Source organism: Sipha flava, unplaced genomic scaffold (assembly GCF_003268045.1).
Source record: "Sipha flava isolate LNK unplaced genomic scaffold, YSA_version1 202_pilon_pilon, whole genome shotgun sequence".
Classification (NCBI taxonomy): Eukaryota; Metazoa; Arthropoda; class Insecta; order Hemiptera; family Aphididae; genus Sipha; species Sipha flava.
The window spans coordinates 1,131,122-1,157,312 of record NW_020272797.1 but is presented as its reverse complement, the minus strand read 5'-3'; the positions used below and the strand labels follow the sequence as shown (position 1 = coordinate 1,157,312).

The window sequence follows — 26,191 nt, the reverse complement described above, 5'->3', positions numbered from 1 at the left end:
TTTAGGCGCGTAGCCAGGGGGGTGTTACAGGTGTAGTAACACCCCCCTTTAACCATGTTATAATTAAGTTTTATAAAGGTAAAAATTCATCATAAACCGTGATGAAAACATTTTTATCATAACGAAATATACATATAACAATAATGCAAAGCCGGGATCCGACTTCTCATTACACCGTTTTGTCTAATAAACCAAAGCCGTAGTTTTGTGTAATTATCATACACGATGTAAAATAGGTACATATGACAAAAATGTACATTTGAAATGTTAATAAAATATTTAAATACTTTCTCATAGAGTAGTACATTACACATGAATATTTATAATATAAACATATATAATATATATAATATATATATATATATAATATAATATACTAATTTGTTTGTATGCTTGTACAATAAAGTATACGTAAAGTAATTATTTTGTTGTGTATAGTTTTGAATAACACCCCCCTTTTGAAATACCTAGTTACGCGCCTGGATTTATTTGTGTACGCACCACAAAAGGAAAAACAAAAAATATTGTGTAATCCAAATACACTTTAAAAAATAACATTTATTTGAAACCTAGAATTTTCAGACATTTCTCAATAAAATGAATAAATAAAATAATAATAATTCAAAATAAATTGAACATTGTTGTAAGAATATTAGTATATGCTTAAATATAGTAAAAGGTACAGCAAGGTGTGATGGACATGGCTATATTTAATATTTACTTATTATAATACATAACAAATTAATATTTCAACCATTATTTTGGGTGATTTATACTTAAAAAGGCATATGTTCAACGGTAACACCCAAAAAGAGTTGAACACTCACAATTTTCTCAACAGACAACGTCAGGTATTACTCATTCATTGATCATCGCTACATCTCAAAACTATATGAACTCGAAATTTGACTTAGTGGTCTCTCCAATAATCAAAACATGCAATAAGAAGGGATTTTAAAAAATATTGGAACCAGAAAATACGGTAATTCAGCGTATCACCAAAATTGCTAAACTGATTCATTTGAACTTTTGTTTTATTTGTTTTATAACCACCAACAGTTACACCAAACTTGGCTTTAAATAGTGTAAAGTAATAATTCATTAAAACCTATGTCACGGCCAAGAATGATCCGTGCGAAGCCGGGCAATTAAGTTAGTCTCGTATAAATAAGTTACCAATTACTATTTACGAGTTTATTTACAAATATTATTTTAATCTAAGGACTAAGATTATCATTCAATTTGAATCAAACTTGAAAAATATTTAAAATTCAGGTTAATAAAATTTATAATAACAATTTTAAATTGTTTTGCTTTTTAATTTACTAAGTGTTTATCCATATTATTTGACTTATTATAATATGTAATTAATTTTAATCTAAGTAAATTATTTTGTATTGTGAATGTAATTTTTAATGTTTTTTAATATTAATTATTTTCACCACAGGCCAGTCAGCGATTTTAAAACTTTCGGCCATCTTTCACCGAAAATTAAATATAATAAAGTACATTTTTTTATCAAAATATTATTATATTTTCCTACCAGTTACCACAGTAAATATTAAATATTATAAATAGTTTAAACTTTATTTGTATGTATTAAAAGATAATGTTTAAGGACCCCCCCCCCCCCCCCATAGACAAAAATCAAAAAATCGCTATTGGCTAGAGGCACGACAGATTTCGTTTGTATCATTTTAGTTATTATTATAGTCTATAACAGCGTTTCCCAAACTGTGGTTCGTGGACCTTAAGGGCTTCGCACGTATACCGGAGGGGGTCCGCGAAAGTAAATTTAAAATTTACAAAGTATTATTATTAGTGCTCTTGATACCCGGATATCCGGGTACTACCCGGGTACCCGGGTTTTATGGGCAATACCCGATTTACATAATTTCGGGTACCTGTTATGGATTGAGTATCCGTTATGAATCGGGTACCCGTTATGGTTTGTATACTCATTACTAGAGCTGGGATTTGTATGTAAATACATACACTGTTGCTACTGGACACGTGAAGGATACGATCCGGTTTAGACCCTGTCCATTAAATAATATGTTCTCATTGCACACATGACGGGAGCGTCAATTATCGGTTAAACATTGGCGACGGCCATCCAGGTTCACGATACGCGCATTGTTGTTTTCGAAAAGTAAACGTTAATTTATTCGTTTTCCTTCGTGACCAGTGGCGCCGGACCCTATGTCCAGGTCTTTTGAACGTTTAGCACGGAGCTGCTTCGTAGCGGATCCGACCTATGACGACTTATGTAACCATTGAAGGACTATTAAGATACGATAAATAATGACTATCACGTGAAATACAGGCAGTGGCGTAGCCAGGATTTTTAAATGGGGGAGGGCTAACCACTTTTTTTGGATAAGTAAGGTAAGAGTGGATATGAGAATTCACCCTTAACCCCCCCCCACCATCTACCACCAAGTTTCTAAACGTAATTCAAGCATTTTAGTATAGTTTTAAAAATATTTATTAATATATCTATATCTATACTACTATATAAAATGAAGTCGCTTTTTTTTGTTCGGGATAAGCTCTGAAACTACTTATTGGATCGTCGTGCAGTTTTTTTTAAAAAAAAGAGAACATCACAGAGAAGGTTTTAGGCGTAAATTTAGTCCGATAAAGTTAAAAAATAATTAGTTATTAGTTATATATATATATATATATATATATATATATATATAAATGGAGCCAAAAATGTATAACATTTCATCAATTGAGAACGGCTGGGCCGATTTAGCTCAAATTTTTTTTAATTGTTTGTAATTGCCAGGAGAAGGTTTTAACGAAAAATTTTTTTGGAAAAGTGCTATTGTTTAATAAATCATAGTTTAATTTAATAATTTTTGACCAGGTCGATATCTGCACAATTGAAAATGAATTATTAAATAAAACTATTAAAAAACTATAAAAAAAACTATTCAAAAACTATTAATTTTATTTTTGGTAGTAAATGACGGGTATTGCATAAATATCAAACAAAAAAAGATCCCGCAACAGGTATCAAAACAAATAAGAATGTTAGTTCGAAAAATTATTATGCATATCGGTTGATGATTAAACGCGATCAGGACAAAATTATTCTACGATATCATGAGGTTCGTCAATAATTCATGGTCGAAATGTATGTAAAGATAGAGAGCGAACGATTTTGATACTTGCGATTTAATCAAAAAAAGCTGCGTGCAGAAGATTCTCAAAACAATTGTTAGATATTGGAGATGGGAAAGTTACTACAGATGAAACGGAATGTATAAAATTACCGACCGATTTCTGCACAATCATTTATTCGCAAGATGCTCTCATTGACTAGATATTTTCCAATGTACACAGACAATATACAAATTATGAGTGGCTGGCAAAAAGGGCAATTTTAGTTGTAAAAAATGTGGACGTCAACGAATTGAATCTCAAGATAAACACTTATTACCAGGAGACATGGAGTCATACAGATCTATAGATATAGTTTGCTATGCTACTGAAGCTGTAAATTATCTAACAGAGTTTTTAAACTCATTGGACTTACCAGGCATGCTACCGCATAATTTACAGTTATTTTGCTTCATAATTTGACCTACCACGGTTGTACAACGGCACGCGATAAGTTGTTAAAAAATTAATGAAAAATGTTATCGAAGCCATAATTTTAAATGGCAAATTCCGAGGTGAAAATATATTATTACCGAGAATCTCTATTATACCCACAGATGTGCCAATACAATTTAAACACCTTAAATTTCCAATTAGATTGGCATTTGCAATGACTATCAATAAGTTTCAGAGCCAAACAATGTCTGTAGCTTAGATTTGAGCACATCATATTTTTCACACGAATAATTATACGTGGTGTGCTCTTGAGCCATCCAGTTTGTGTTGGCGAAAGATGGGATAACAAAAAATATTGTACACTCTGTTGCATTAAGGAATAGATATTGTTTTTTACTAATATTGTCATAATTAGCGATATATATAATTTTAATGGATCAATTTTAATAAATTATTAAAAAAATAAATGTTTGATGTTTTTTAATTTTTATATTTCGTCACCATTCATAGCACTCCATATCTCTTCCTTATATCCTTATCCTTACCCATATTTTTACATGCCTATATTTAATTAGTTATTTTTTTCTAGCAAAATATTCTCTAGAAATAATTTATATGATAAAACAACGTCTGTCGGGTCAGCTAGTAATTTATAATAATAATAATAATTTTGGTTTAAGTGTTCAGTCCCTTGCTCCACTCTGACAGCTGCATTCTTTTATGCGAATTTCTGGCAAATTCAGTTATTGTTTCACTTTCATCGAATTGCTCTTTTTTATTTATATTAGCCATAGCTAACCCATTCAGTCTGTTTTCCGACATGTTGCTTTTTAAAAAAATTTTTAAGCGATTAAGTGCTGAAAACGTTCTTTCCAGAGTGAAAGAGGTAACTGGTAACGTGGCGAATAATTGTAAAAGTATTTTAATGTTAAATCGAAGATTGGTGCGATGAGAGAGTGAATCAAGAGCAGAATTCGGTTTTGCAATAGTATTTTGACTCCATTGTTGCCTCCATATGAACAGGTCAGCTCTGATTGTAGATGAGGTATCATCATGGAGATCTTGGACATATATTTTAGCAGCTTTTATAATATTTTTATCGTCATACATATTTAAATTGGCCGGAATAAGTCCTTCAAGTGGCATAACATCAATATGCCTTTGATTAAAACGAGCGTTGGTTCTATTAAATAGTCAAGATACATTATACATATAAACACGGCCCATGGGGGGGCTATAGCCCCCTTAGCCCCCCCCCTTGGCTACGCCACTGAATACAGGTGAATAGTTCTTATACACATGAAATTAATTTACCATTACTTTCGAAAAACGGATCTCAGGGAATTAAGACGCATGGATCACCTTCTATGACTAAAGATAGTTCGTATGACTGCAGAAGTATACGATTAGGTATTTGATTTCGTATTCAGATTGGTCGCAGTGCACAACCAACTTTAGATAAAACTAAGTGTATTCCATATGCGATTATAAATTAAATAAATCAATTATAATTTATTTACCTTGAAATCACAATATTAATAAACAAATACATATTTTCAAACATATTTTTCATATTTTTTACAAAATGGAATATCTATTTAACATTTATTCGTAAACTTTCAATGCATACGACCATGTTAATAATTTTACTAAAAACTTTTCACGTTTTGTTATCTTATACCTATTACCCCATTTAAAAATACAATAAAATCAAAATTCAACAAATATTTATTTTATATTTTACGTACACAAAATATCACAAATCTTTGGGGACATAAGTATACAACAGCATATTATATGTTACCGTCAACAGAGAGTTATTAAGGCGTTATTGGAAATGTCCAATACATGTTTAAGTGTTTTTTTATGGGCAATAATATTATTGAAAGATATAATTATGGAATGCCTAGTTTAAGCTAAGTGTTACAGTCAATGACATAAATACTTCAAAAATTACACATACTTTTCAAGATTTGTCTATCATTTTCATAAGTGATATTGTAGTTATAATGATCATGTGGTATGCATAGTCGATGAAAATTAAACATGTAATAAGGTACTGTGTTCTGTACAGAGGAACATGATGCCTTCAAATGCACAGATTATTTTATTACTTTTATGGAGATCCATAAATATGGACTCTCACATAGAAAAGCGTTATTTACATAAAAATTTGTTTAGCAAATCGACGAGTATTGACATTTATTCCGTAGGTATAACGAAGGTTGAAATTATGTTAAATTTAGTCATTGACAAAACCATTTGAAATTATTATTAACTAAATGTTAATGTAAATAATGTTAATTTATCATTGACGGTAACACGTAAAGTGTACATTGTACATGTAACTATAAATATAATTATATATGTCGAAAATCTAACTATTATTTTCCGGTCTTGTGTGTGGATGTTTGTTTTTTCAGATACTTTAGATTCAGGTGCTTTTCTTATTTTTTTTTTTTCGTATCACTATAAAAATTGATAAATTTAATATCATTTTGATAAAATATTTTAATATTTGTGATTATCTATAACATAAGGTTATAGAAATGGCTCCTTTACCCTTGAAAAAATGTATGACTAATTCATTGTGCAGTCATTAAATACAATTTAATTATTTTTTTAAAAATCGATATAATATATTCGTCCTTTTACCATTTCGCGGCTGGTACTAGTACAATACCACGTTTGTTTTTGAGAGAGTTCGACTTCATCATCAACCGCAACACATTAAATTTATCTTCGCGTTTTTCTACGCATGTCTAAACAATAAAGGACTATGGTTAAATGCGAATAACATTCATCATCAGTACAATTGTAAAAATGACTAGATAACTGATACATGTTTGCTGATATGCGCAGAAACCTTAATATGTATATGTTATATATACATCTTGTTTTGTAAGTAATGAGTGTAATTTTATATCTTACTATCAACAACCATAATAACGCACTGGCGACTAATGGATGGGCACAAAACTTACGTTAAGAAATAAAAAACTATTGATAATTACAAAGTACACGTCTCTCCATGATTCATCTTTGTAAGGGTACTCGTTCGGAAAATGTTTCTTAGTGTGGTGTTCCCACAGTTTATTGGTGTGTTGCATCAGATAAATATTATTTTTTTCAATTCTGTGCAACTGCTCGGGAGTAGCGATTTTCAGGGCTGGTTCCAGATAGTCGAACGGGATCCCTTGAGTAGATTTTAAATCTAAAAAAATTAACATAAAAAAATATTACGATAATATCAATATACTGGTGAAATCAAACTAGAGTTAAAATCGTGTATATATCACCATAAACCGAGAAAATAATATGTACCGTCTAAGTTCTTCTTTAGGGAATTTATGCAAGTATCCTTGAGACTTGGAACTTCTGGATTCACAGCCCTTTTACTCCCAGCGTACACCTTCGTCCTTTTAAATATTATTTAAGGTGAAAACAAATCTACGAATATATAATTATTCTAAGTAAAACCTCTTATATTTTCTCGACAGCATTTCATTCAATGGATCAATCTCCTCGACGAACTTTCTTTTACTTTTTAATGATGATCCGCTTTCGTTCAGTTGTTTTGTGGAACTTCCTGCTGCAGCTGAGTCCATGGGTTTCAATTTGTTTTATAAATTATTATCAAAATTGAAGAAAAAGTGATTTTTCAAAAATATTCAAGTTATTCAACAATATTATCGCAAATATATTAAGATATAATCTTCACTTATACGGTTATTACTTAATATTCAGTAAGCTCATATACGAATACACTTGGTCACTTGAATGTAGCTAATACAAATTCTCATACAAGAATGAAATATCAAGCTCGTTACTATTAGAAGTAAACATTTCATAGATCAACATCAACCATGGAAACGGAATATTTAAATTTATATTTTATGTCAACTACTTTTGAAGTGAAATATTTTATATTATCTTAATTAATTATTTGGAAAACTGTTGAGAATTATAAAAAAATTACTTAAATGTACCTTAATGATAACATCTTATAGACAGACAAAAAAAAAATCATGATGTTAAATTTTGTACATTTCTCGCTTCGCTCAGAATTTATAATGTTTATACTCAGTGACGTGCCTGGAAATTTTTTTTGTCAAGGTTCAATATTTTTACTACGTTAGTGAGGCACGCACCTGTTTATGATGTGAAACACCGAAGACTATGGACTATGATCTTCGAATGTTGAAGTTGTCCAAGACAATGTCCAAAACTTTTATAAACTTATAATATGTAACAGTGATGCAGACGTTATGGGTCAAGGATCAAGTCGACTTCCTTAAAAAAATTGGATGGTGGGTGGTCGTTAATTGTTGTTATAAACCTTGTAGGCTGGTGTTAATGAATATTATAATTTTTAAAGTTGATCATGCACCTAGAGTACGGTAATATGTTATTGTGCGATTAGGTTTTTTTTAAATAATTCTGGGGTAGGTGGGTGATTGCTATAAGTTTATGTTTGACCCATAATTATGAGATTAATACAACTGCCTAAACGTGGTAACTGAAAAATATTTTATGGCATTAAGCAGTGTGCGCAAAGATAACTAAAAATTTATCTAGATAAAGATAAAAGATTATTTATTTGGATAAAAAAAAATAAAACATTCTTTTATTTGATTAAATAATCTACACTTTTTTTTTAATTTATATTTAAAAAATAAACATAAATTAAAATTAACTTAACTTTGATCTAATAGGTACCTACAATATAAATAATGTATTTAAGTTAATAAATTAATAATTTTAATAAATTTTTCATTAATTTTAAATTTTTATTAGTTATTAACATTCAAGTTCAATTTTTTGTATTTTTTGAATAAATATCGTAATTTTTTCTTTGTCTGAATCTGAATTACGTTTGATAACTCAAGAATTCATCTAAGATAATTCATCAGACGACTAATTTTGTTTATTATATAGATAAGATAAAAGATAATTAATTATTTATCTAGATAATTTATTTAGATAAAGCTCAACACTGGTTGTTATACATAGCGTATGGCTTAAAAATACTCTAAAATCTGAATATTACTGTATCTATTAATGGCTTTGTAGCTTTTTCTTTTCAACTTTTCCTCGTTATTCCTGTCCATATTTAAATACCTACAAATCGTTTGTTTCACATAAAAGTTTCTTTTCTTTAATTCTTCGTTTAAATTTCTAAATCGCAATATAATAATTTATATATTTATATTACATTTGTAACAGAATTTTAACTTTCTTTTAAACTATTACAGTAACTGCGAAGAATTTAGCATGAATAGATTCGTATCGTTTAAATGGTTTGAAATCATACGGAAATCAATATATATGACCTAAATGGAAACCAAAATGATAAATGACAATTGTATTACATAAAAAGTGTAATGTATTTCATGAAACTATCAAGTGTTTTGTAATGATCATACATCATAATACTTATGCGAATGCGACAGTTTAATAATTTAACGATATATTAGTCAATTTTCCTACCAAACCACAGAAGCAGAACAAATTGACGTTAAACGTTGTCTATTGGAAATTATAGAACATTGATCAGAATGAAGTACTTTTACCGCAATCATCAGTCTTCAAAATGACGAAACACAAGTGTTAGTTTGATATGACGTGCCTCTGAACGTAAACAACATGTAAGCACTACGAATACCTAATATTAATTATCATGTGCTATCACCAGAGAACAGTAAATGCATTGTATAAATGTAAATACGCACTGAGCTGAATTTGTATTCTTTTAAATTTTTTTTTGCCCTTGTTAGAACATTACAGCAAAGCAATGAAATAAACAAAAATAATACTAATAAATTAAATGTGTCAAGGGACTAAAATGAATTAAATTAAGAAGTAAGTAGAATAAATGAAGTTAATATTGGAATGAATGACAGTAATTGAGCGAGAGTTAGCAGGAGGTCGGGAGTGATATAACTGAAAAACGATAAGAATGAGAAAAGAATTCGGCTAGAAAGGAGAGAAGGACATTGAAAGATGATATGGTTAAAGATACTGATAGAATCAACGTGGTATCGAGTACAAAAAGGAGATGAGTTAAGAGAGCTTAAAAGCGTGGTGAGGAAGAAGACTGTGACCTATTCGAAAACGAGTGGGCACAACGATCAATTTTCTAGAAATCTCCAAGTCGTTGAGCCATGGACGCCGAGGGATGGTGGGAAAGACCTGTAGATTTATATTATACTATGAAAAAACCTAACATAGAAAATATACAGAAGAATATTAAAAGTGAATTGATGAGTTGTGAATCATGAAAGTATATAACTACTCGTATATAATCTAAAAATGCCTTGCGTTTTAGAAAAAAACCATAAAATGTCGGTTACAATTTAGTTAAGTAAATATTCTATTTATTTATTACAAATAACAGTACTATTCATAAACAATTATAATCGAATTATTAATATAGTTTAAACGAAGAGTAAGAGTTGATAGTTTGAAAAACAATTATTTTATACATCATGTATCCTGCTATTAAAATTTAGAATGGCTAAAATCATGGTCAGCATTCAAAGGTAAGACTGCATCAAATCAAAATCATATGGTATGGATAGCTATTAAATGTGATTAGGCATTCTAAAAATATCATAGAAATACAAATTAATATTATTATAACTAATGGTACACTCTTATAGTTTTGAATTTCATAGAAGATTATTTCATCGGATACGATGACAAACTGAAAGAATAAATTTGAAATCGACTCTAAAATATAAATATAAATCCTCTACCACCCGTTGTGTGTTAACAACAATCATGAGATTTTGAAAAATATACGTATAGCGTCAATTTTAAACGAAGTATTAGATATCCACAGGTTTTCGTAATGTTTTGATTTTAACTGGTAGGTTTTATCTAGATTGTTTAGGTCGATAAGACTTAAAGTACGTGAATGCCAAAAATACGACTAATCATACCGAATTTCTAGTGTTTTAATGTCTAACACGATAAAATAAAAATATTTTATACATTAAAAAGTATTTAAAGAACACATGGATATTTAGATTCTTCAATTGAATTATCAAGATTTTTGGAATGATAATATGTTTTTTGTTGAGTGTCTAATGTACATAAAAATGTATAATTATAATATGTAAGTCAATATTGTGCTAACATAAATAAAATATTAGAATTTAATTATAATCATAAATTATTTGAGTAACTATAGAAAGCTATAAGGCGTATAATCTTTATTTTTTTAATATTAACCATGATAAATTACATAAACTTATAATATAAACCTCTCTTTTACCTCGGTGCCTAGTTATTTACACTTCGATACGATACTCCTAAATCAAACATTGAAATCAGTGTTTAAAGTAATATATTTAGTTGGATGGCAATTAGACCTACATCCACTGTTAAAACTAAAAATTTAATCTTTTAAAGCTATCCTTCACGGTATAATATAAAATACGTTGTATCGAAGAATAGTATATTAAAAAAAAATTGTCCTTCGTAATTCGGGTATTTGAATAGTGTATATATATATATATAATAAAATTACCATCATGATATTATATATTGATTGCTAAACATCTGTATTTCTTGGAAATAAAATCGATACATATTGTGACATTTGAGGAAAGAATGAGGTAATTAAATTGATAATTCCATTACATAGAAGTAATGCGCAAAGCGGAGTATTTATTCCATAAAACGTCATGTGGTGATGATGTCCGCATTAAAATATATTATGTAAAATGTAGATGGCTAGGACAATGGGTATCAAATTATAATATAAATTGTTTGCTTTTGTTATCAAATATCATTAAGACACTTTTTGTTGAATAATGAAATTTTGTAACAATATAAAAATGTATAAATGACATGCGTACTTTGGTATTGTCATTTTTATTAACGTAATATGTGTTTACGTGATTCCTTTTATAGCTATGACACTTTTTCACGAACGTACAGATTAATTTCATTGAAGTTTTTTTTCGGTAGATTACTGGAAAATCGTTAAATCGTACGCGATTATCAAAATATATATTTAGGTTTAAATGATAGATCAATTGTGTATCTTACATTATATAGTTCTGAAGTAAATCGTTTTTAAATTATATAAATCGTTTCATGGAGATAAATATTAATTAGAATATCACCTATATTCTTTAATAATACCAGTATAATAAAGTATATTTAAGTTGTGTTTTTATTATATTGGATTATTTATTTGAACAACAAAAATACTTTCACGACAAATCATGAGTTTTGAATATTTTTACTGACACGGAAGATAAAAATCTTTTGTTCAAATTCCAAAGTGTATACAGGTGTTTATAACCGAGTAACGATTTCATATCTGATTATTTTCATTTGTATATACGTGCACGTAGTATATGATAAATTATCATTGATAATGTTAACGTATCCACTGTGCACGTCCGATGTCGTGTGGAAAAAATAAAATGTTAAAAACTTATATTATATTAAAATATAGTTTATAATAACAGTAAAACATAAAATATATATTTGAAAAAAAAAAAACAACAATAAATTCAACTAAATAAAAAAACGAATAATTTACAGGTACGAAAAAAAAAATCAAAAATTAAACTAATGGATCAGATAATTTTCTGATCGATCAAAATTGAACGCGGTACGCCTGGCTGTAAGCGTTGCCGTCGGACGAGAAATCGTCTTCCGCGGTGACCGAGGGCTCTTTGAACTCGTCAACTTCTTCCTCGTCCTGTTCCTGCGCGGCCGTGAAGTCCCGGGAGCCTCCCGACTCCATGGCCAGCCTGTAGCCCTCGCCAAACCGGTAGCCGACATTTTCCAGCAACCGCTCGCCACCACCACCATCCACGTCTTCGTCGTCCGTCTGCGCTTCGAATTCGTCTTCGGGCGTGATCGGCGCGCGACCATGTCCAATCACTTTGTTGTACTGCGTCACCGTCTGTGCACACAAAACATTTTATTTTCTCCCTTAAAGTTTTTCAAATTGTGCATTTTTTCAATATCCTATGTAGCTACACCACATGTCCGCACCACGCAATAACACGTTAACTAACCGTGCTATAATACATGTGTGCGTTAATGGTAGTGTAAATTTCACGTGACACGAAAATCGATAAAATTTGATTCATTGTTTACAAAACAGTGGACCGTTGTTGAATCTTACAGACAATAACGATTCGATTTTTTCTACAGTCTGTTCGAAATCTTTGCAAAACACAATTTTTTCTTATTTAGAACTGAATACATCCACAATAGGTTGCAATGATGTTTAATTACCTGTTAGTTTTCCGGAATAGCGTTTAATATTCGGCTTTCTTATATATTAATATACATATAAATAAATATAAAAATAGAAATACTGATATCCATAATACATATATTAATTATATACAGTATTAATTCTTTGTCGTTTCGCACCATGGATATGATATTGGTGCACAGAGGTTGGAATGATGAATAATCTCATTGGAACGATTCAGAGCCTGAACCTGAGTGATATGTGATACGTATATAGTATGCCGAGTTTTTTAATTATTGAAACCCTATAATTAATATAGCACACAATAAAAAATTTCACTCATTTTGATTCAAATTACAAGATTTTAAACACAAAAAAATGTACTTATTTTGCCAAAGAAATCACGCTTAAACATCATATGAGTCCATCAATATATTGTTTTCTTAATTCGCTGTATAACAATTAATTATTATTATTTTTTGTATTCGTTTAATGAACTATTTATTAATCAAAAGTTCTTTTTCAAATTCGTCTCTATAATTTAAGTTTAATTCAATTTTTTTATTCCTTATATTTTAGTTTACTTTAAAAGTTACATACATATATTATTTTTAATTTTATTATACATTTTTCCTGATTTATGTCATATTTCATGTTATGTTCATTTACTTTTATTTCTAAATTTATTTTAAGATATTTTTATATATTTTAAGGCTACCAATCTCATTTAATTGATGGTGTATATTTCTAACTGTAGATTTAAATTTAATTAATTATATTTGATGGAAAAATTAGAACTTTTTGTGCTCAAAAAAATGTTGCATACTGTTATTCATTAAAACAAAAAATAATATGTCAAGTGGCATTTTGGACAAGTGAGATGAGGCAATTGTGTTTAAATGCACAGTTGCCAACTAGAATCTTGTCATTGAAGGTCTAATCGAAAACACACCATAAAAAAAAAAACCCAATCAACCATTCATCGTACCGAAAATTACTCAAGGCCAATGGCTAGAGCTGCCATGAATTAAAAAAAAAAACTATATCAGTGGATACTATTTGTTTAATTAAATTGGTCAATTAGCCAATTGCTTTAATGTTATTTTTTTAATATTTGATTAAAATAGTTTAGATTAATTAATAAAAATTTGTGCCACCTAATCAATTTTCAAGTACTCATAAATTGTACTTCTGTAAGCCTAAAAGTCTTGATTAGAAATAAACTTAATATATTTCATTATTATATAAAATCTATAATTTATCACCCTTATTTTCTTCTAAAATAAAAATTTGAAATAAATAAATTTTTAATTATTATATTATTGTAGTATTCTTTTTTTATATACTTTTAGATTTAATTTATGTTTTAAATATATTAATTTATTAATAACTCCAAGAACATAATTGCAATGTAATACAAAATATATTTTTATACTTGACAATTAAATTTAGGTATATAGATTCAAATGGTAACCATTATATTTTAGTAAAATATTGTTGGTATTATGACGGTAACATCAAACGTTGGAGAGGGGAGTGTTTCAAACCCATGACCCCTCTAGAGTACGTCCTTACGCCACTAAAAGCTATAGTTATGTGTTAATAGCATTTTTGATCATGATTCTCCTATGTGTATAAATGCATATACATGTATTTAATAATGATGGCTAATACATACGTACATAGTTTAAGTAATACATTTTAATTCGATCAAAATACACGTTAATCATTTTAATGGTTATCCGTGAAATTTCACATTATGTATAAAATATAAGCGCATAATCAACAAGTATTTATTCTTAAAATTTTTCTAAAAATGACGTTTTAGAATGAGAGGTGTATTATTATTACAAGTATAAATATAAAATCCCACGCACGTGATTTGCAGACTTTCTTAAAAATTAAAAAGTCGGTTTCTCAAACACTTCGTGTTCAAAAACACGCTCGTTCGATGTTAGGTGATTAAACGTGAGGCAAATCGATAATGTATTGTGAGCGGTGGAAAAAAAACAACAACAACAACAACAAATTAGAAGTAAAATGTTTTACTATACATAAAATAAAAAAACAAAAAAAAAAAACAAAGACGGCTGGAAATTATGCAGTAAGTCGTATTGTTTATACTCGTGTATTGGCTCTATATCATGGCTATCGGCAGTAGTTTGTGCACAGTAAGATATCTACGATTGCTTCTGTCACGGGGAATGCGATATCTGAAAGTTGTACGTAGAATGACTTGGAAAATGTTCAGTAAACGAATTTGACGTACGCTGAAAGAAAAACAAAATTTACTCAACAACCGGAAGGATTAGAAAAATTAAAAACGTTTATTAATCTATTCAAAGGGAATAATCTCAATAAATGAAATTGCGAATATTCAGTGTACGCGTTTTATGTTTAAAATAAAACGTAGTAAAAAAATTGCAAAACGTTTATTAAAAACGTTAATAAGAAATTAAAAAAATGATTAATTAATAATATTCTGTTTGATCTTTGATGAATTTTTTTCTCAAATACCAATACATGATTTATGGGTAAAATAACTTGCATGCAATAAAAAAAGCCGATTAAGCTCGTCTTTGGTAAATCGCATATAGGAATGAAAATGAAACGAAAAAAACATAATGGAATACATGGTTAAACGTAGTATTTATTGACATCGATTTTTTTTGAAAAATTTTACTCCAATGACGTTCAAATGGGTTTTACTTATATAGGCTATATTAGTAAAAATTAGTTCTGGCAATGGAAACAAATTTGAGAACCGATAAAACTCCAGATCAATGAACAGATTTTTGGTAAACGGAAAAACTTCATCTATACTCGATTGGTTATATCTACGACGTAAACCATACTTTATTCTTATTCATTATTTAGTGTACGAAACTCAAAACTGTTTTGGTTTTTATTCAAAAAGTTTTTCGCGGACCAAATAAATAAATAAATATTAAATATTCATAGCTTATTGTGAATCATTGTACAATAATAATTCCGAAGGATATGAATAATCATCACAAGGACTTCTTCCAGACATAAATATTTTGTGTCCAATCGTGAAACGGGATTATAATACATAAATATTGTAATTATTTAGATAAAAGAAAAATAACACGTTTTCTATTCGCCATCAAAATAATTGCAATTATTATAAATTGTTTAAGATTGAGTTTTTAGTATTATAAACTAATAGTAACTATTACAAGTATAACTATTAAAAATTACCATCACATGTACATTGTACACTACAAATGGTACATTTAAACACAGTGTGTTCCTTATAAATATGGATAGAAGACTCATGCAGCATTTCATAATATTTAATATTTCATATTATTTATATTTTATAGGAAACCAAATACGATTGAATACCTTTTTTTATAAATCCTGCTCGTTAATAATCACTTATGTATACATGAATCCATTATATATATATAAACGAAGGATAAAGTGGAAAAACGTGCATGGTAATTATTTTAATTTATTCGAAAACTTACATGAAAATTTAATACTTTGACATAAAACCATGCTTCTTAGTCAACAGTATTTATACTAACAAAATAATATTAATAAGAATATAAATATATATAACGTTTTTAGGTATCAATATAGAATTATGTAAGTTATAGTATTTATATTGATTTTGAAATGACAACAACTTTTTAAAAATACGTTTTTCCTCTTTTCTTCTTCATAATCGACGGCGGGCGCTGCTCCTTTTGTTTAAAAATTATTCTACTGTTTCGTCCAAATTATACGATATTGTTTTTGGACTGATGAGAAAAATATCTTTATATGTTGATAACTTTGTTTTTAAGTAATATAGAAAATATATTTCAAGAACTTACTATTTAAAATTTAATATTAAATATCATTAATCTTAATTGATCGTTATTTTATATTCTGTCAATAGCTTTTGATTGTTTTAAAAGGTTTGGAAACAATTTTTGTAATTTAAAGTAATTTTTAACAATATTAAGAAATCCCGGTTTTGTATACAACTCTAAATATTGACCATGTCAATTTTAGTGATTCTAAACTGAACTGTTTTTCAACATTCAAATAAACTGCTTCACATTTGCATGCACAATACAAAACGAGTATTTTTTTTTTTTCGAAAATAACGAATGATTTTATTAGTTTCTACTGTTTTAGGTGAATTTAAAATTAGTCGGTTGTTTTAATTTTATTTCTTGCTTAAGTCATCAACATAACAAAAAATACCTACCACATATTACACTTGGGCGCAAAGAGAAAAAGTCGTTTTGGTGCGAAAAAAGTGGTCGGCGCCCGCCCTTAACGTTGAAATCAAAACGATCGACCGACCTTAAAGTTAGCCGTAACGCCCGGCTGCTGCTTGTCACCGGGTTGCAGTTTGGCCACGTTGTTGGCCAGGTCGATGTCCACCTGCTTGTAAATGTTCGGGCCACCCTGGTCGCCGGGCACCCGCAGGTGTATCACGTTGTACGCGGCCGGCGGCCCGACCTGGCCTTCGTGATCGTCGTCGCCGTCATCGGCGGCCTCGTATTGTTGCTGTTGTTGCAGACCACGGACGCCGTGCCGGCCGTCAATGTACTGCTGGATCTCGGCTGGTATGAACGAGCCCAGCCCTTGGGGCTTCGACGAGGGGATGAACTGAATGCGGCCGGAGGTAGGGCCTCCGTGTTGTCCCTGGTTATAAATGCCGCTACTGCCTCCGCCGTGCTGTTGCACCAGGTAGTCTCCGGACTGCTTCAGCTGCTGTTTATGGTGCAAGTGCTGTTGGTGCTGCAGATGCAGCTTGTGCGCGGCGGTGTGCAGCAGCGGGTGGTGCCGGTGATGCTCGATCGGCGCCTGCTGCAGGTGATGGTGCTTGTGGTGGCCGCCGGTGACGATGAACTTGCCGTAGTGGTGGTGGCCCAGGTACCCGAGGTGTTTGTGCTGGTGTCCTTGCTTGCCCACATGCTTGTGCGTGTGTGACGATTTGCCCTTGTGCCCGTGCTCGTGCGCCACCTTGCCGCTGTGCTTGTGGTCGTGCACCACTTTGCCGGAATGGATCAACGGTATGCCCTTGCCGGCTAGCTTGTACGTGTGCACGTGATTCACGTGATGAGGTATCTCTTTGGGCACCACGATGATGATCCTATGGTGCCTGTGCAAAACGTACAGAACGCACCGCGGTTATGCGGTTTTCCCGAATTATATTCACGTTTACGGTTTGCGGTACAAGTTACGTAAACGCGTGAGACACCTGCGGCCGAGAACCCGTATAGCGTTCAAATCCACGTTTTTGCCGTGGGAAAACTTCTTAGGCAACGACTGGGGAGACGAACGCTATGCATGCCCTCGACCCGCGATCCATACGACCCGCACGGGACCGATGTGATCGTGAAAAAATTATAGAAATCAAATGTAAGTACATGACATAATTAAACTTCGCGCAAGTTACGATTTCTGATAAAAATTGTTGGAAATGACCAAAGTTGTCGATCAAACAGTCTGTATTTCATTATTTTATTATATATATATATATGTATTAAGTATCTTTTGTAATTGATCGAACAGCAATTACTAAATTTATCATTATGGAAATTGTTATTTTTTTTTTTCATTATGATATATCACGTTATAATAATTACAATTATTGATTTAAATATGCGCCCAAAAAATTATAAGGATGTTGTTGAAACAATAAACGATCAAAGAAGCAATTCCTGCTCTCGATTACTATTCGCCACGCCACTGCGTGGTTTTCATCGCTTGATAGTTGATGATTAAGATTTGATCGATTCAAAAATACTCCTCTAATACATTTTTATAATAAATTTCTCATATCGATTCGTAAAAATCAAAATACTAATAGCCGTCTACAATTTTAATTTTGTGCATTAAATAATGAAAATATTTAAATTTCTACTCACTCGTGATCTTCGGCAGTGACGGTATCGTCTCGATATTCTTCAGTATTGGGTGACACTCGTTCTTGTACCACATCGTTTAATCCATAAACCGTCGCCGTCATTACGCAACCGATCAACAGGCTATGCCAAAATATTTCCTGACATGTAAAAAACAAATTAATTTCATTTTTGATTGTAGTTTCAATCGTTTCAAAAACTAAAAATAATATTCCAATATATTAAATGTCATTTTGGTAACAGCAAAAATAACATCAGTAATGTGATAATAATATACCTTTATACTAACTAATGAGTAGGTTTTAAATAAGAAAAATTTGAGGATGTATGCTGCCAGTAGAACGTAAAACAAAACATTAATTAATATTATGTACTGGTGAACGAAAATATATAAACATCCAAATAAACGTGATTGTTACATTGATTCATTTTAACTATAATAATTGGATTAATAGAAATAAGAACAGTCAACAACAATAAGAATTATTATGTTAGAATGTATTTTAAGAATGTAACTTTATATTAACATTGTGCATCGGCAGAAAAAAAAACACATCTAAAAACGAATATGAGCCATCAATGTTAAAAGTGTTGAGTGGGAATCCGAGGAAATCCTATTTAATGTTAACACTATATAAATCTAGAAGGTAGTAAATGTAATGTAATTATGTATAATACGCATTTTGTAATTAATTGTTTTGTAAAAAATATAAATACAAAAAAAAAATCCTATACCTATAGATAAATATTTGTCGATTTCTAAACATTCGGATCATCTCGAGTGGGGGAAATAAGCAATCCCTATGTATTATTACATTACATATACGCAGCAGCACACGTGGCAGGTTCTCTATGCACGTTCCCTTGGATCCGATTTCAACACGTTTCCCGAGACGATGGGGGAAAAAAACTACCGTGTAAAATCGGTGCAGTGATAATGGGCTCAGCGTTCCGGTACCTAAGCAAACCCCGTGGAAAACTAAGTCCATAAACCGAATTCAACGACAACATTTTATCGAATGTGTGTAAATAGTAAACTGTACTGTAAACGGGAAAAGAACCGGTGATGTCACAACAAGTATATTTTAATAAAAATTGTTAAAAAAAAAATTATTCGATTTCTACGGTTTCGGACATATAAACGGTATTCGATCCAAGAGTGTACACCTATTATAGTTGTTGCCGAGACGAATGTGTATTTATTGTTTTTATTTGTGTGCCTCTTTTAAAATTTTCAACACTTTTACGAGTAGGTTCGATGAGTTGTTGACTTCGAATAATACATAATACACAGGGTACACGTTATACGCGAGCTGTTCAATTATGATATTTATATAAATCCAGCAGTCGACCATGACTATCCATTATAGAAAGAGTTTTGTGTGACTTCTGCATAATAAATGCACTGCAAAAGTCATTAATAAAACGGACATTTCTTATTTGTAATTCAAAAAATATTTTCAATATTACTAATGATACAGATTTAACGTGTCCCGTTAAAATATAACGTAAAATAACTCATTCAATATTCGTATATTTATACGTGCGAGTAGGCTTGTAAACGGCCGTTAATTAAATTAATATGCTTAAAATATACGTAAGGTCAATTAAAATTCTATTAAATAATATAAAAACTGCATAAGGGTAATATAATGGATTGTCAGTACAGGTGGTTGTGTGGCTTATTAGTTTCTACACTAAATATTTTCCCTTTCAAGTTTGGAAAAAAAAAATTAGGTAAAAATGTACATTTAGATTACAAGATTCATACTATTTTTGAACAAAAAAATTTTAGTTATCACGTAGCATTTAAATAAATCCCGTATCAAATGCTTCTAATGCTACCAAAACGAGGTATGGATACGAAACGTTTGTTTGCCAACAAATATTTATGATTATTTTAAAATAATATCTTATCATATAAAAACCCTAAGCTACCAAACATTTACTATAAATCATCAAACGTGTTCTTTTAAAGAATTGCTATAGCTGACGATGTAGGTATTAAACATACAAAGTAATCAAACATTGATGTGACTCAAAAGGAACAAGTTGAAATATTTGAATAATCTATTATAATGTTACTATTATATTATTGTTGTACAGTTAACTAAATTATTGTCAAACGAATACAGTTTGCTGTTTAAAAATCACATAAACATTAATATTGTATTATACTAGGTTGAATGATAAGAATAATAAGTGCAAAATATAAACATTTGAGGGTTTTATCAGCTATTCGGATATCTTTCATATCGCCCAGTGTTCGATACTAATAACGGGAAACATTGTTACAGAAAAACGAATTTTTTGATTAAAAGTAAATATTTTGGTTTATTATTACCGTAATTTCTCATATATTTAAAATACTAGCTACGTATAAACACTCAGATGATAGAAAACATTATGTTATACTTTACCATAGTGTATTTGTGTGTATTGAACCGCATGCACACTTAATGTACGTTTAAGTCGACGACGGCAAACGATAATTACTAATAGATGAGTGAGATATTATTTTATGCTAAACGTTAAATCGGATATCAGTTGATAATTTTACCCGGCGATGCATAAATGAAGAGCACCACGTATACATATATTATATAGTATATACACTACGGCGTGGCGAACAAACCGAAAGCCGAACCGAAATCAAAAACAAAACATAAAAACCACCGGAATCAATTGCAATATTCAATCGAACGGGTGTAAATTACATGTGACCAGAAATAGCCGGCGTTTTCACTTTTAATCGCAATCGTTCATTGTAACCCGGTGGGGAGAATCGCAAAACGCGCCATCTGCAGGAGTTTTCCAGCATCTCTAGACCCGGGGAACGATTGCACAACGACCGTGGAAAATCGCCTGCTACTCTGCGACACGTTCCCGCGCTGTTTTTTGTGTTGTGTGTATCCACACGCGAGGGTTTGTACGATCTATCGCAAGCGCGAGCACGCGTTTGGATAAGGGTCCATCGGGCTCCGCTGCAATTCGAGTACGGGGGAGTGTATATCACAAGGGATGGGTAAGGACGTCATTAGGAGGATGATTAAGGGAGGGGACATATCTCCCCGAGCTTTTCCGTGATTATTATACGTAAAATATTATTGTTTAAGTACATCAAAAAAACATATTTAATGTATGTTTGATTATAATTTCAACGTATTTATCAATTTTAGAGCTAGTCGTCAATAAATTGCAGTCTATTAAAACTAATTTGTATTTTGTGCGAAAATATAGCAAAAATAATTTATTGTCAATTCTTAGAATGCATAGAACTCAAGCCGATACACATTATCAAAATATTTTTGAAACATTAAAAAATATTACCAATGCTTTAGACATTGAGATAAAGACTTTCGAACCAACAAACACATCGGTCAAATCATAAAGGTTTTTTTTTTCGTGTCAGACCACTTAACATTTATAAAATATAAATCATAGAGTTAAAAATTAAAATTTTTTAATAAAATTAAAATATTATTAAATTATAACTAGTCGACATCAATTATATAAATAAAATAAAATAAAACATAAATAGTAAATATTATTTTAAATTTCTTCTGTTGTCCAAAAATGAGCGACTTCCACCGTTGTTTTATTTGCCTGTATTAGGTCATCTTCCGTGCATTTGTTCGGGTTCCTTGGACATACTAATAGATGTGCCATTGTCTGTTCTTGGCCACATCTGCATTTTGTGTCAGAGTCGTTAAGGTAGACCCACCTAAACATATTGTCTTTTGATCTGCCTACACCTACTCTCATTCTGTTGAGGGTTCTTCATGTCTTCCATTCTAACTCATAGCCTGTTGGTAGCTGTTCGGTTGGCTCCACTCCCCAGATTGAGTCTACAATTTGATTTCTCCAGAGGGTTATTCTTTCTAATGATGAATCTTCTGTTAGGATCTCTGATGTCTTTAAGAAACTTTTCCTTGACTTAAGGCGCCCATCTTTCGCCTTAAGTCAAGGAAAATCCAGACATTGGGTGTCTCTATTCGTTTGTTTGTTTACATTTTTAGATTTTTTTATTACAAGTCCACGTATGTTGGGAGGTGCAACACCTGCTAATAAGTATATTTTCTCCACCAATGTATTTTTAAGACATCCTGTTATAATTCGGCAACTGTTGTTTAATGCCACGTCCACTTTTCCCGTATGGATTGACCGTCCCCAGAGAGGGGATGCATACTCCCCCACAAAGAAGCATAATGCCAAGGCTAACATCCGTAGTGCGTGAGGTTGATCACCCCAGGTTGATCTAGTTAATTTGCGAATCAAACAGTTTCGAGTGTTTATCTTTTTGGCAGTTTTCTCACTATGGGATTTAAATGTTAGCGTCCTATCAAGAGTTACTCCTAGATATGTTGGTGTTTTGCAGTGTGTAAGTAATGCTCCTTCCCAGGTAATTTGGAGGTTCCGATTTGCCTCTTTGTTCTTGAAGCGAAAAGTGCACACAAGAGTCTTGCTAGGGTTTGGCTTAAAATGGTTATCGTTGTAGTAATTACTCATTGTTTCTAGTGTTTTGGTGAGTTTTTCTTCTATTACTTTAAATTGATTTCCTTGTATGGCACTTGCTGAATCGTCAGCGTATATAAAATGTTTAGCACTATTATTTGTAGATAATAGATGGGGAGGCACAGAAGGAGCCTCCGCGTTGAATGTATACTTTAATCTGGCTACAGAGCAATAAGTACATTCTTGGCACCCCCTGGAAACAACGGTATCGCTCCTAAGCTTACCGTTGGCTAATCCTTCTAATCCCAGACCCACTATCATAACAGTATAACACCTGAAGAATATTATAGAGCTTCAGTTTTTTTCCATATTTGGAATCTTTAATTAAATCTTTAGAATATCGTTTCTCACAAACCAATAAAACTCCATTTGAAATAGTTTCCATTAGAAGTGATAAAATTAAGTAAATGCGACTTCATACGGACACTATAAAAAGTTTTTGATTTCTACAAAATCGATAATCTTATTGAAAAAAGCTTAAAGAAGGCTGGTTATTGGAATAATACTGAAAACTTTACTAAAACTAATGATCTATATAATATTTCATATAATTCAAAGGACTGTGAATTTTTTCCATCAATTAAAAAAATGTACCATAATTTACGTAACTATACCTCCTACAACATGTACTATTGAGGTACCATTTAGTATACTTTTCTGTGTATAAACATAGATCCACAATGAATAAGCAAACACAATCTTAATTATCTATGCTTACTATACTTAGACAGAAAATTCAAGGTTTAAATTTAGTTGAAAATGTTGTCAACATTTTTTCAAAAAATAAATGCAATTTACAATTCATGTTTTAAGATTAAATAATCATTTTTAGTAACATAATGCAATTTAATATATATTATTATATTAAAATGTATAAACTTTTAATACATTATTTTATACTTTTCACTTGTAAGATCCATTCTTGAATTTGGTTCGGTTGTTTGGAGTCCAATACAAGTCGGCCTCAAAAATAAAATTGAAATAATTCAAAGATGTTTCCTTCGTATGATAGCCCAAAAATTTGATTTAGTTGGTAAACCAGTAAAAGTCGTCGCTATAATATACCAAATCCCAACTTTAGAATCAAGACGGCTATACGAATACACATATGTATTATTTATACATAAATTACTTAATAATAAAATAGATTGTCCAGATTTACTAGAACAAATTTATCTTAAAATACCAATTTTTAACGTCCGCCAATCACATTTATTTTACACTAATTTTGGTAAAAATAATTTCGTTAAACACAGCCTTCTAAACCGTATGTTAAGAATATCATGCAACAATATTTCTAATTTTGATTTTTTCTATGACAACAGTAACAAATTGAAGTCATATACTAATTAGTTAATAATCCTACATATTATTTATAAATATCAAATATTATATTTTTCTTATCTAATATATTACAAAATTTATTATTGTTTATCTTTATGGCATTGTATGCATTTTTGTTTTTTATTAGTACTTGAACTTTAACATTTTTGCTATCATACTTTGTACACACTTAGTGTTAATGATTTTGTCTTGCTGTACCATATTACCCTTTGAGGGTGTTACTATATAATAATAAAATTATAAAAATATTTTTTCATATTTTTCCTTTTTAAGTATCTGTTTTGTTAATAAATTAAAGAATCAAACGCAATGTCTATTTTATTTTTCTTTTACATTTTATTATAATTGATAGTTTACATTGTATTAAAATATCTTCGACTAATTGTTTTAATTAATATTAAGCTTAAAAATACCAAAATATTTTATGTTTACTTGTATAGGTACATACTAATAGTCAGTGGTCGAAATGGCTCAAGATAAGTGGAGGAATGCCTTACAATTCAGATTTCATGATATCATCATAACATTCTTCACACTTTATGTACCTATAATATTTTTTTTTTTCTAATTTTTTTTATAGTTCACATAAGGTATATTATCTTAATTCGTGACTCTAAATACGGGTATAATACGGGTTGCGAAACGGCTTATACTAAATAACACGATAAGCCAGGCGCTCGGGCCTGACTGTTAAAAACAATTATTTTCACCGAAAAAAAAAATATTATATATAAATATGCGTTATTCTAGACAAAACAAGTAGAGGGATGAAAACTGTAAATACAAAAAAGTAGAGGGATGCCATCCCTCTGTATCCCCCTCCACTTCAAACACTGCCAATAGTGTTTTAGTAATATTGAGAAAATAAAAACGAACAAACACATGAACCTTATTTATTTTATTTAATTTTAAAATATTGTGCTTATCATGTGATTATACACCTTTAATTGTAATACAACAAAGTATAACAAAACGCATTAGTAAATTTCCAAAATTATAATCACAAAGAAATAATAAATCAGAAAATATTATGTCATCAAGATTATAAACATTTTCGATAAGTATAGTAATCCCATTATGTGGCTTTTTTGTTTTATTGTATTATTTTAATATTTTAGTGATTCTCAATATAGGGTGTCTGAAAAAGAATGTAGGATTTAAATCCGCTTTAAATTAAATTAATTTATTATAAAAAAACATAACAAAGATATCATTCTCTTCGGGAGATGTTAACAGTAAAAAACAATATCGGTCTCATATGACCCTCCCTACTAGCACTGCAGGCGATTATTCTTTCTATACGATTTACCATCACTGGATAACAACACATTGGCCCATCAAGTTCGTCGAGGACACGACGAATTGTTTGATTGAGTTTGAAGACGTTTCGAACTTTGTTCTGGTAAACTCGTGACTTCAAAAACTTCATGTGAATACATTACCTATTGGATATGAATAAACTAAGTACGATAACGTTAGTTATTAATATAGCCGGGATATTATATTTGGATTACAACTATTGCGAAAAACGACCAGATATTAAGCCATGGTTTCTTTTTATTTTCGTCCGTGTACTCTATCTACTTAGAACCTTAGCGTATAATCTGCACACGGTGTTGTTACGTTTTTTCACGTGCCACGA

At 30.6% G+C, this 26,191-nt stretch overlaps 1 protein-coding gene across 2 annotated transcripts; it reads right to left on the bottom strand.

Annotated features, from left to right (window-relative positions):
* Positions 1–12,106: 12,106 nt before the first annotated feature.
* Positions 12,107–21,398, bottom strand: LOC112682329. 2 transcript variants are annotated; one of them, XM_025552880.1, is made up of 4 exons: positions 21,111–21,398; positions 18,694–18,830; positions 17,120–17,924; positions 12,107–12,496 (listed from the first exon to the last, which is right to left on the bottom strand). In XM_025552880.1, the coding sequence occupies exons 1-4, from the start codon at positions 21,138–21,140 to the stop codon at positions 12,185–12,187; spliced, it is 1,284 nt and encodes a 427-aa protein (XP_025408665.1). In that variant the 5' UTR covers positions 21,141–21,398; the 3' UTR covers positions 12,107–12,184. The 2 variants fall into 2 exon arrangements, with proteins under 2 accessions (XP_025408665.1, XP_025408666.1); XM_025552881.1 differs by lacking the exon at positions 12,107–12,496 and adding an exon at positions 14,890–15,066.
* Positions 21,399–26,191: the final 4,793 nt, after the last annotated feature.